The following is a 12,634-nucleotide window of genomic DNA, read 5'->3' on the forward strand; positions in this document are numbered from 1 at the left end:
TGTGCCTGATGTATTTCGCTGCTGTGGAGTGGGGCGCATCACCTGTTTTGTCCTCCAGTGACGCACTACGGCCGGCGAGCAGCGCGCACTCCGCTGTTTTTGCGGTCGGTTGATCTTTTAGAACTGCAGCTCAAAGGTAACTCATGAGGTGAATATATATGAACCCAGGTAGCAGTTTTTCCTTAGGATTGAGAGGAGATGCAGTAAGATAATAAACAGGCAGGACAGAAAAATAGTCAAATAAAAACAAGTTCGTTTTTGTACCTGGTGGTTGCAACAAACAGACACCATTGAAGGTCATCAGAAGTGAGGAACAGAAAATGAAATAATTATTTTAATGTTTAGAGCAGCAGGAACTCCGAGAGGCTGCAGGCGCATCAGTGAGTTTGCGGCCGCTGCGCAGGGGGAGGGGGGAGAGGGCTGAAGCAGGAACAGTATATATATATGCAGAAACTACCGTTGTTAAAAGAGATGTGTTTAACTTTGAAAATGTGGGCGCAATTTTAATTGTCAAAAACTCCAGCTAACCAGCCGACCCCCCCCCCCCCCCCACACACACACACACACACACACACTTCAGGTGTATGACGTCAGCAATGACTAGTCGAAGTCGACTCGATTTTCATTACTTGACTGTCGACTTAAAAAAAAAAAAAGTCATGCAACCCCTAATTCCTACTAGAGACCACTGCAAATGTATTTAAGAAGCGTTCCCAGTGTTCCCCCTAAACAGGCTCAGGCGTGGCGCTGTGCCACGTCTGAAATTGTGGCACCACGGCTACGAAATTGAACCCTCCCTCCCTCATGGTGGGCGCACGGAAGCAAAACGTTTAGCAGGTGTGTGTGTTTGTGTGTGTGCGTGCGTGCGTGCGTGTGTGTGTGTCTCGTATCTGAAGCGGTTCTGATCCGTAGCGCTGCAGGATGCAGAATAAACAGGATGGTGGGGACTTTTCATCCACTTGTAGAGTTTAGTCTTCCTTAGTTTTACGATCATCAAATATTTTTCTGTGCGCCACTTGATCGTGAGACTGCTACCCATTAGCTTTAACATTAGCCAATCTGCGTGTAGCAGCACTTTTGATCCCAAACTTTGGACCGGTTCTGCCTTTGCTAATTCCTTTATTTTCCTCCACTGCATCCAGATGACCACTCTGTGCGCCAGTAAAGAGCATTTTTCTTACATGTAACTTACTTTTGTTCAATAATAGTAATTCAAACATCTTAGGTGTGTTCTTGCTGTGTCGTATTTCTATTTCCATGCTGTAGTTCTTTTTTAAAACACAGAACAGTTTTGTTACCTGTTTTCCCGCTACGTTTCGTTTGCGGCTGCAAACTTCCTCAGGCTGACGCCACGCAAATTTGAATGCAGAAAAACACTGTGTTTGATGAAGATGATTGTTTTTTTTTAAAGCTGCCATAAAAGCCAGAGCAGGTGCAACAAGGGATTTATTGTGATGTAGCCAATTTGAATGATAAAGTATGCAACTGAGGGAGAGCAGGGCCTTCAGAGCACATAGTTTGCTTGATTTACAGTTGACTTTTTCCTTCAAATAGAAAATGTTTTATTAGATTACTATACCTCTCTAAGACAGACTAGGTATTGCATTAAAGTGTTTTTCTAACTTAGTCATGTTTCATGCTTCAACAGTATTTCATCTCAGGCACAACAAGAGGCTATTGCACCTAATTTGAAGTTATTTTTAGACAAAAACTAGTTAGAGACTAAATTAGTTATTTCTAGGATGTCCATTTCACATAATCCAAATTGTCATTGTTGATCATTTGAAATAATTAATTGAATAATTACTTTTATGTCCTTGAGAAGCTAAAGGATAAATCTAGATTTTGTTGAAACAAATATATAATATTTCTCCACTTTTAAAAAAATCTGGTTGTGATAGAGTTCTGCATGTCAGCAGTGGCTTTTAAAGAAAATTGGTAACTCTAGAACTTAAAGTCCTGTTTGTTGTTGTGGATTCCTAAAGTGTTAAATTTTACCAAAGCTGACCTCAAATAAAAAATAAATCCCGCACCAGCTAAACTCGAGGTGTGCTTTAGAGACAGCTGAAAGGGTGGAATGCCAGCCATTTCAAGGATTTAGTTTTCACATGACCAAGTTGGAAAATGTTGAACTGTCACTGAGATGTAAAATTTGGCACTGCTCTATAAACTATAAATGTTCCGTTTTATTTTGCTGACTCTAAAAAACGTTGAGGGATAAAACTGAAACACTTTCTCCCTTTTTTAATAATTAATTCCTCATAGGATTAACATTTCCTTTCATGCTGATCTGTTACATGAACTCCTCTCACTGGTATCTCCATTTTTGTGGCTTCCGGGTGCAATGTACAACCCAAACCCCACCCAAAGTAATTGTCACTCAGTCAAGTACATTGCAATACTTTCCATACCCACTGTAAGTGCTAGAGAACGTTTTCCAACAGCTTTTGTCACAGTTGATATAAATCCACCTTATGACTAACGACCAATTGTGTGTTTTCTTTAACATTTTCATGACTACTTTGAATGTAATGTCAGCTTATTTCTCCAAAACTTTTCATTTTCATGTAAACATGAAATGTAAAACTTGCACGGATAGAATTACAGCCCATAGCTAATGTACACCTCGATTTAGTGGTGAGACAGGATACTGTTACAAGAGGTGTGAACAAATGAGTACAGAAAAGTAAAATGTGGTAATGTTTAACCAGACACTTTAAACACAATAAGGCCAAAACATAAAAAATAACAATTGATTGTATAAAAATATAGACAAAAATGATTACATAATTAATTATGTACAAGAATTTTTTTTAGATTTTTGGTACATTTTATATTGAAGCTCTTACTCAAAACAAGTTTATTTTTCTCCGTATTACTGATATAAGTCAGCTGTTTGTGCTGCAAACCTGTAATGTTTTCTTTCAACATTAGCCATTTTAGGGCTGTTTGCTTAGGCTTGTTGGTCATGTGTCAAATACCCCAAAAAGGTGCATTCAGACTATAAGCCGTTTGTTGTTGTAATGGTGCACTATTATTAGAAGACAGAGTTTCCTTCGTTCCATAATATCAGTCATTCTGGCATAACTCTGTTTTGCTTGGTTGCATTTGAGCTCATTCCCTCAACAAGACCTTTTATAGTCATGCGTGAAGGTGGCAAGTTGTGTAATTTAGGTATTTTTCAAAATGGAGTATTTGGGTGTCACAATGTTGTGAGATTTAAGTAATCAAGGATCAATTACTAACAGTTCAACAGCAGTATTCTTTAAAGGAATACATCTTGATTTTAATTTTTAATCAAAATTTCACATAAATGGAAAATAGAACATGTTTCTCTTGTTGAGCTAAGCAGCTCCTGACTATTTAAACAGAGAAGGTAACTATAATGTGGGTAGAGGACCAGATAGTTAATCAATAACTTTAAGTTTTCAGCTTGACAGTCATTCTAGGCTTCTTTTACACATTGATTCTGTAAAAAGTGTTTTTGTGAAAGCTTACAATGTTCGCCTTTTGTAAACTAAACCAAACTAATGGCTCAGGTCCACAACATTGTGTTAATATATAACAAGTCAGTGTTGTGGAATCTGTTGAGTGTTGGCAGCAATGCTGTGGTTTTTAAAAATCCCGTTTTTACTTTAGTTTTGCACCTGCAATTATGAAACATTGCAGTGATTTCCCCCACCAAGTAACTAGGGGTGCGTATTGGCAAGAATCTGGTGATACATTAATCACAATATAGGGGACTAGAGTTGGGTGATATATTGAACTGAAATGTATATATATTATCTATGTCATTGTGCCCATGTCAATTTTATAATCAGAATCAACTTTATTGTCATTGCCCCAGCGTCCTGAAGCATAGAAATCTGTCTCTGCAGTACAGCCTGACCAAGGTTAAACACACAGACATGTAAAACAAAAATAGATACAGGCAGACCACAAGCGCAGCCGTCAAGGTGCTTACAGTTTTTCTCAATTGTTTACACACATTTTCTGGTACTTGAGACAAAATGACCACAACATGTAACCAATTAACCAACCCGCTTAACAAATTTTGCTAAACTACAAGCACAATTCCTGCTTTGCACTCAAATTGCAAATCTAAAACACACTTTTTTCAAAACACTACACACAATTCTCTGCTGTTGGCTCAATTTTCATATAGAAAATATCTTGTTTTCACAAGGAACACACTGCTTTTCAAATATGCACACTGACTCATCACAAGGGCAAACACCCGTCACACAGTTTCACAATCAGCAATCAGAGCTTTAGCATAAAAGGGCAACAGGTGAGCTCTTCTGTTTTGGAGCAATGGATGCCAACATTGGAAACAGAGGGAGAATCAGAGGAGTGAGAGTAAGAGGAGGAGGATGGGGGGGATGAGGAAGAGGACGAAGACGAGGAAGACTATGGACTGTAATCTCTGATGAGAGCCAGGCCAATTTGGTTGATCATGTGGTCAACCATGGTCTTATAATGAGGAAGGCTGGGCAAAGAGTACAGCCAAATTTGAGCAGGTACACTGTAGCATCCATCATCCGGACCTTCCGAAATGAGAATAGGTAACAAATCTTCTCTCACTAGAAAATGGCAGTACTGCATATCAATACAATCAGTATTCAATGAGTATAGTAGTAGTATTGCCTGTGGACTGTTGGACAGTAAAAATACTGTAAAGTATGTTTCCAGTATTTAGGAAATGTATACCTACTTTGTATTCACAGTATTTTCCTATTTGTTTGGCAGAACTGAAAGATTACCAAAACGAGGTGGAAACAGGAAACTGAAATCATGAACATGATCCTAGAAAACAATGCCATAACATTATGGCAAATACAAAGAAAAATATTAGAAAACAATGACATGTTTAAAAATATTGATAGGGTAAGCTTATCAACACTGGACCATGTCTTGCGCAGATATCATCTCAGGATGAAGCAGGTCTACAGGGTGCCATTTGAACACAATTCAGAAAGAGTCAAAGAATTGCGATATAACTATGTGCAAGTGAGTCCCACAATTGATGCATAGACTCAACACTGTGTACAGTAAATTATACATATTTCAATATTGTAATCATAATGATTGTGCTTCACAATAGTGACCACTCCATGTATTTGTGTGTTCAGAGTGTAAAAACAATATTCTGAAATATTTTACGACACATGTATGTATATACTGTCTGTAGTAAGTGTAACACTGAACCAGAAAGACATAAGTCATTATGATAAGTGGAGAAGAAGGGTTTTCCATTCATCGTAGTGTTTTACATTGAGCACATAAGTGTTCGGCTGGTTCTTATAAATGTCTATTCATATGATGGTTTGTGTGTGTCATTTGACAAAAAAATCACATTGTGAGGAGAAATAACATTGTTTTGAATGTGAAGTTTCATTTTGCAGGTTAATTGAGGGGTGTTGCCTATTGTGTGTGAATTTTTGGATTTGTGTGTAGAGTTCTGAGAATATGAGGCATGCAAGAAAATGTGTGTAAACAATTGAGAAAAACTGTAATATATGAGACATTTGGAAAAAAAATGAAAAAGCGTGTGTATAGGTTGCTGATGTTCACATTCTTTAAAGATGCTGTGCCATAGGGAGCCTAAGTCTCCTCCCTTTCCTGTCGGCTCATGGGTTTCCGGAAAAGCGAAAAAAGGAATGCAAGTCAATGAAGCTAAAAGAGCTATTTTCTAATCTGCTTCGTCTTACGCCCTGGACCACACACTTCTCTGTTTTTATTTGTGTCTGGTTCAATAATGTCACTTTGGTTTGTTGGCATTTGTAGTCCTGGACTTATTTTCACACAAAACCTCCGTTCAAAAATAAGCACTTTATTGGCACATAACGAGCAGAAATAGAAAATAGTGGTTTTAGCCCCATTGACTTGCATTCATTTTCTATTCTTCCAGGGACCCATGGTCCAGAAGTAGATGGGATGGGCGTGGCTTAGGCTCCCTATTGACTCATTTACTGCCATTGGCGACTGGCACTCGCAGAGTACAGACACTTCTCTTTTTGCTCCCTTATCTTTTTTTCCCAAGGCTCTTTGTCCTGTCTGCCCACAGAGCGCTTCTCTGCATTTCTTCTGAAAAACCCTATTTTTAACCATAGATTTGATAAATTGGTCATTCAACGCGATTGATAAGATTTTTTCAACAATGAGAACAGAGCAGGGGGCTCCCACATGCCCACAGGGGACACACCCGGCGGGGTATATGCTGGATTCCTGGAGGGAATGGAAGATCATATGCCTCTCCCAGCTGTCCATTGAGGATGTCAGAGACGTGTGGATATTCGGCCTGATGATCACTGGATTTCTCCTGATTGGAGTGGGAGGATATCTGGTTTTCTGGAAATTTGGGAAGACTGGAGCGATTGGAGGGCGACCCGCACCCATGGAAAGCACCGTCCGTGTGGAGACTTCACAGACTGGGACGTTACTCGAGGTGAATCGTAAGCTGGACAATGTTCTAGCTGCGATACCGGTATTAGTGCGCAAAATGGATGCCATCTCGGAGAGGGTCACCAGACGGTATGGACAAGTTTGATCTCAGCCTGACCCAAACAAAGTCTTGTTATCCAAATCTGACACCCTTGCAGCCTTGAGATGCTACCAACAAACCCCCACGAAGGAATGCAGACAGATGCTGTGAAAACCTGAACAACCCCCCCCCCCCCCCCCGGATTGGTGGACTTCAGCCTGGCGAGGTCATCAACCTGCAGGAGTCAACGTGCTCTGCGCTTCTCCCAAGATCTCCCTCCCACCTGTGGTTACAGTGGCTGAGCGCTGTAAATGGCTGCTCTCGCTGGGGGGAAACAGGATCCCAGCACCCCCCCTCCCCCCCGCCTTCCTATTGGAGTCTCATGTTATGTTGTGATGTCTGAAGTCTGTTGCATATCTGTGAGGTGTTTTTTTGCAGAGCAAAGCTGCCCTTCTGGTAGTGCCTTTTTTCCCCTCCTCCTGAATCAATTCCTCATGTTACCCTCTTATCTCTATTAAGGTAGCGCGACTCAGGGTTGCGAATGACCACAGTCACCAATTCTTGTCATGTGTCTTGCCCATGTATGTCTGATCTCTGAATTGTGTGTACTGAAACTCTAATTTCCTGCTGGGATTAATAAAGTATCTTTGATTTGATTAATTTGATTGATTAAAGTCGTCATTTGCAATCTTTTACTGGGTGGGCATCGGAACGAGCCCCCGCACCACAAGAACAAACATCACAGCTTTAAAGCTGATCTGCATCTGCGTATGTCACACGTGACGTGATGAGGAAACAGAAAATCCATGTATTAGGAGATCGTTTTGGGCCGCAGTGCGCATACCGGAAAAGCTTCTGCCACTCACAACTTGACAACGAATTATGAAAGAACAGATGATGCTAGAAACACCTGGATTCTTTCTGATGTAAAAAGTGAGTCTACTTTTTGTTTTGGTAGTTTTGTCGTTGACATTATCATGGAGCATGTTTTGTGACCTTTCAAAAAACTGTAAAAACACTGGCAGCGAGAGGCTTTTATTACCAGGAAACAGTTGGCAGTTAATTAGTTAACTGGATGGGGTATTCACATGACTCTACCTCATCCAGCCTGTAACAAGAAGGGAAAGATGGTGAGGAAATGGAGGATGATTCAAATGTTGAAATTATTGGTGGGGCAGCAGGTAGCTGCTGGCAGAAACCGGTGGCAGCGAACGAATCCAAAATGTGTCAAAACTATTGTTGAAGGATTTTTGTGGGGACAGGCATCCCCTCGACCAAATCTACCACCACCTCTGCTTCATCTAACTGCCTCTGTACGTGTAGTTATCATCAAATTTATCATCATCAAGACGAACTGCTCAATATATTGTGATATTGATTAGTTGCCATATCGTCCAGCACTAGGGGAGACGATACAATATATTGGGATACTAAAAGTCCCTTCCTGGGCTGCCACTTTACCTTGTGGAGGGATTTGAGTGTTCCAATGATCCTAGGAGCTAAGTTGTCTGAGGCTAAATGCCTCTTGGCAAACAGGTCCTAGTTGAAGGATCAGGCAAAGTAAATGATGAACAATACAAATGGAAATAGCGTTCCCTTGCCTGGACGTGGCTCACCGGGGCCCCCCTCTGGAGTCAGGCCTGGAGTTGGGGCACGTTGGCGAGCACCTGATGGCTGGGCTTTGACCCATGGAGCCCAGCTGGGCACAGCCTAAAAAGGAGACATGGGTCCCCCTTTTCATGAGCTCACCACTTGTGGGAGGGGCCAAAGGGGTCAGGTTCATTGTGTGTCGGGTAAATCACGTTTCTTCCAACTGCGCCACCTCATACGCCTCAAACCAGTACTGAAATGCCCCCATTTGGAGTCTGTGATACATGCTTTTATAAATTCTTCCCTGGATTATGCAAACTCACTACTCATTGGTACTCCTGTTTTGGCCTTGAACCTGCAGACTGTGCAAAATGCTGTTAACTTATTGAAATGTTTTTAAATGGTGCATTCCTGAATTATATTGCTTCATTTTATCTTATTTTATTGAAATGTTTTGTTCTGCTTGCATCCAACCTTCTGGAAGGTGCTTTGTTCAGCTCTCATGCTGTATTTTAAATGTGCATTATCTGCCCCTAGATATCTTTGGCTCTCTTTATGTTTTTGAGGGCGCAATTATAGCACTGATGATGATAGCGGCATCCTGACCAATCACGAGCTTGAGTTTTCCGTCTCGTTGGACAGATGTTTAGAAAAGAGAGCTTGACTCCGTCCGTCCTTGCGAGCCTACTGGAGAGCCCTGTAAAAGACAGATAATGGCATTGCATCATGCATTGCATGCATCCATTCCGACGCAGACAGAGAAGTATAAATTAGGCTTTAATCCGTTATGAGCTCAACAGCGCCCCACAGGTATCCTTTTTAAGCAGAAGATTTATGTTTAGGTAATACTGTGTATTTAAACAAGGTTGTTAAAGTTTCAACTTTTCTTTTTTTGTGCCACCAACAGAAGCACAGGCTCAGAGGAGGTGGGGTCATGAGCGCATCAGAAGCACCTAAACCTGTGAAGGAGCAGGCAGACAGTGGGAATGGGAATGCAACCACAGAAGCCTCAACGACCGAGAAAACTAGTCCACCACCAGTTTCTGTAAAGAAGGAGCCTGGGACCTCAGAGACAAGCAACGGAAAAGTTGGGAATGTCAATCCACCTGAGATTTGTGTTGTCATTGGAGGGAAAGATGGAGAATCGAGTGGAGGCGGACCCCGTAGAGCTCCGGCCGAGGGTATGTTCGCCCTTGGTACTCCACCTCCAACGAAGAGCACAGATTCATGCATAGGTGTGTGAATGTTGAAATGCTTACATTCGCCTCGAGTATTTTTAAAAATCACATAAAAACACCTGTGTGGCGACAGTCTCTAGCACTCACCACAACTCAGATATTGCTTTGTTTAAACATTTATTATCAGTGTAACATTGTGCAGTTATAATTCTGTTGAAAAATGTTCCATTTTCGTGGAACAAATGCATTATTTCAACTTTTCTAATTTATTTTTGAAAAGGCAGCTGAAAAATGCAGATGAGATTACTAGTCGCGAAGCGCGTCTGCTGCTGGGATGCAGTGCGGGATACTTTGCAACTTTTTCCATATTTTTTAATCATTTTATTGATCAAATATGTGATAAAATGACCGTTTACGAGTTATTCAATTCAGGGCCTTGAGGGCCAGTATCCAGCACATTTTGATTTTAACCCTGCTTCAACACACCTGATTTAATTCATCAGGTGATTAACAGGTTTCTGCAGAGCCTGATGAGCTGCTACACAGGTGATTCAAACACTGAATCTAGTGTGTTGGACTAGAGAAACAACTAAAACATGCTGGATACCGGCCCCCGAGGCACATAATTGAATAACCCTGCTTTACAGGGTTAATGAAAGGCCACCTAGCCCCTGTCGCTCCCTGTGGCCAAAACATTCCACATGCAATTTCAGAGTTGCCAGTCTGGTTCCAGCACATTTCCTGCATGTTTAGATCATGGACACAGCTGATTTGTTTGATTTACTGATGAATTGCTCCTGTAGACACTTAAGGAATGCTGGGGAGACATTTCAGCTGTCAGATTAAGGTGTTAAAAAGATGAACACACAGCGAGGAAATAAGTTTTGCTTTTGATTCTACAAACGGACACTAGGGGGTGCCAAAACAAGCCAAAACTGCCTAGTCTCCCTTTAAAAATGATACATTTGATATAACGCTTTCTATGGTTTTATAAACCCCTAGGCACTTTACAACACACCTACTCACATACAGGTGAGTTGGGTGGCTGTAAGTTAAGTGCCCATCCTGTAACCAGGGGGTTGTAAGTTTGAGCCTCATCTGTTGCAGTCGTTGTGTACTTGGGCAAGACATTTAACTTTTCTAGTCTACTAATGGTGGTTAGGGGGACTGGTAGCGCCAGTGCTCGGCTGCCGCGCATCTCACTGAGCCCCAGGACAGCTGTGGCTACATTGTAGCTCATCACCTTCAGTGTGTGAATGTGTTAATACTATTGGAAAACGATTCTTCTGAAAAAATTTGCATATTCTGATAAAGTTAATTATTTTCTGTAATGCACTGATAAACATTAGACTTTCATATATATTAGGTTCATTACACACAACTGAAGTAGTTCAAGCCTTTTATTGTTTCTAATATTGATGATTTTTGGCATACAGCTCATGAAAACCCAAAATTCCTTTCTGAAAAAAATAGCATATTTCATCTGACCAATAAAAGAAAAGTATTTTTAATACAAAAAAGTCAACCTTCAAATAATTATGTTCAGTTATGCACTCAATACTTGGTCGGGAAGCTTTCTATGGTTTTATAAACCCCTAGGCACTTTACAACACACCTACTCACATACAGGTGAGTTGGGTGGCTGTAAGTTAAGTGCCCATCCTGTAACCAGTCTGTGGCTCTGCTGAGATGTTATGGAGGCCCAGGATGCTTCAATAGCGGCCTTAAGCTCATCCAGAGTGTTGGGTCTTGCGTCTCTCAACTTTCTCTTCACAATATCCCACAGATTCTCTATGGGACATATCTCGTCAGGTCAGGTCAGGTCTCGTCGATTTAGGTCAGGAGAGTTGACAGGTCAATTGAGCACAGTAATACCATGGTCAGTAAACCATTTACCAGTGGTTTTGGCACTGTGAGCAGGTGCCAGGTTGTACTGAAAAGGAAATCTTCATCTCCATAAAGCTTTTCAGCAGATGGAAGCATGAAGTGCTCCAAAATCTCCTGATAGCTAGCTGCATTGACCCTGCCCTTGAAAAAACACAGTGGACCAACACCAGCAGCTGACATGGCACCCCAGACCATCACTGACTGTGGGTACTTGACACTGGACTTCAGGCATTTTGGCATTTCCCTCTGCCCAGTCTTCCTCCAGACTCTGTCACCTTGATTTCTGAATGTCATGCAAAATTTGCTTTCATCCGAAAAAAGTACTTTGGATCACTGAGCAACAGTCCAGTGCTGCTTCTCTGTAGCCCAGGTCAGGCACTAATGCTGCTGTTTCTGGTTCAAAAGTGGCTTGACCTGGGGAATGCGGCACCTGTAGCCCATTTCCTGCACACGCCTGTACACGGTGGCTCTGGATGTTTCTATTCCAGACTCAGTCCACTGCTTCCGCAGGTCCCCCAGGGTCTGGAATCGGTTCTTCTCCACAATCTTCCTCTGGGTCCGGTCACCTCTTCTCGTTGTGCAGCGTTTTCTGCCACACTTTTTCCTTCCCACAGACTTCCCACTGAGGTGCCTTGATACAGCACTCTGGGAAAAGCCTATTTGTTCAGAAATTTCTTTCCGTGTCTTACCCTCTTGCTTGAGGGTGTCAATGATGGCGTTCTGAACAGCACTCAGGTCAGCAGTCTTACCCATGATTGCCGTTTTGAGTAATGAACCAGGCTGGGAGTTTTTAAAAGCCTCAGGAATCTTTTGCACGTGTTTAGAGTTAATTAGTTGATTCAGATGATTAGATTAATAGCTCATTTAGAGTGAAGAGAGGGGCGGAGCTGTCAACTGATCACCACCTGGTGGTGAGTTGGATCAGATGGCAAGGGAACATGCCGCGTAGACCTGGCAGACCCAAACGCATAGTGAGGGTCTGCTGGGAACGCCTGGCAGAAGAACCTGTCAAGACGGTCTTCAACTCCCACCTCCGGCAGAGCTTTGACCACGTCCCGAGAGCAGTGGGGGACATTGAGTCCGAGTGGGCCTTGTTCCACTCTGCGATTGTCGAGGCGGCTGTTGCTAGCTGTGGTCGTAAGGTGGCCGGTGCCAGTCGTGGTGGCAACCCCCGTACCCGCTGGTGGACACCAGAGGTTCGGGGAGCCGTCAGGCTGAAGAAGGAGGCCTACAGGGCGTGGCTGGTCTGTGGGTCTCCGGAGGCAGCAGACAGGTACCGGATAGCCAAGCGGGGTGCAGCAGTGGCAGTTGCCGAGGCAAAATCTCGGGCGTGGGAGGAGTTTGGTGAGGCCATGGAGAAAGACTATCGATCGGCTCCAAAGAGGTTCTGGCAAACTGTCCGGCGCCTCAGGAGAGGAAGGCAGCAACTCGCTCACACTGTTTACAGTGGGGATGGGGAGCTGCTGACGTCAACTGAGGCTATAGTCGGACGGTG

The 12,634-nt window shown here is 42.5% G+C and overlaps 1 protein-coding gene across 13 annotated transcripts in view; it reads left to right on the forward strand.

Annotated features, from left to right (window-relative positions):
* znf618 (zinc finger protein 618) overlaps window positions 1–12,634 on the forward strand; it is a 77,471-nt gene that overhangs the window by 10,491 nt on the left and 54,346 nt on the right. For 11 of the 13 annotated variants that reach the window (XM_015942710.3, XM_015942726.3, XM_015942721.3 and 8 more), the window contains exon 2: window positions 8,982–9,309. In XM_015942710.3, the coding sequence (XP_015798196.3) occupies window positions 9,009–9,309 (301 nt within the window). In that variant the 5' untranslated portion in view covers window positions 8,982–9,008. The remainder of the gene's footprint in view (window positions 1–8,981; window positions 9,310–12,634) is intronic. The other 2 variants (XM_015942740.3, XM_054744394.2) reach the window with 1 other exon arrangement.

This window comes from Nothobranchius furzeri, chromosome 6, assembly GCF_043380555.1.
Source record: "Nothobranchius furzeri strain GRZ-AD chromosome 6, NfurGRZ-RIMD1, whole genome shotgun sequence".
Classification (NCBI taxonomy): Eukaryota; Metazoa; Chordata; class Actinopteri; order Cyprinodontiformes; family Nothobranchiidae; genus Nothobranchius; species Nothobranchius furzeri.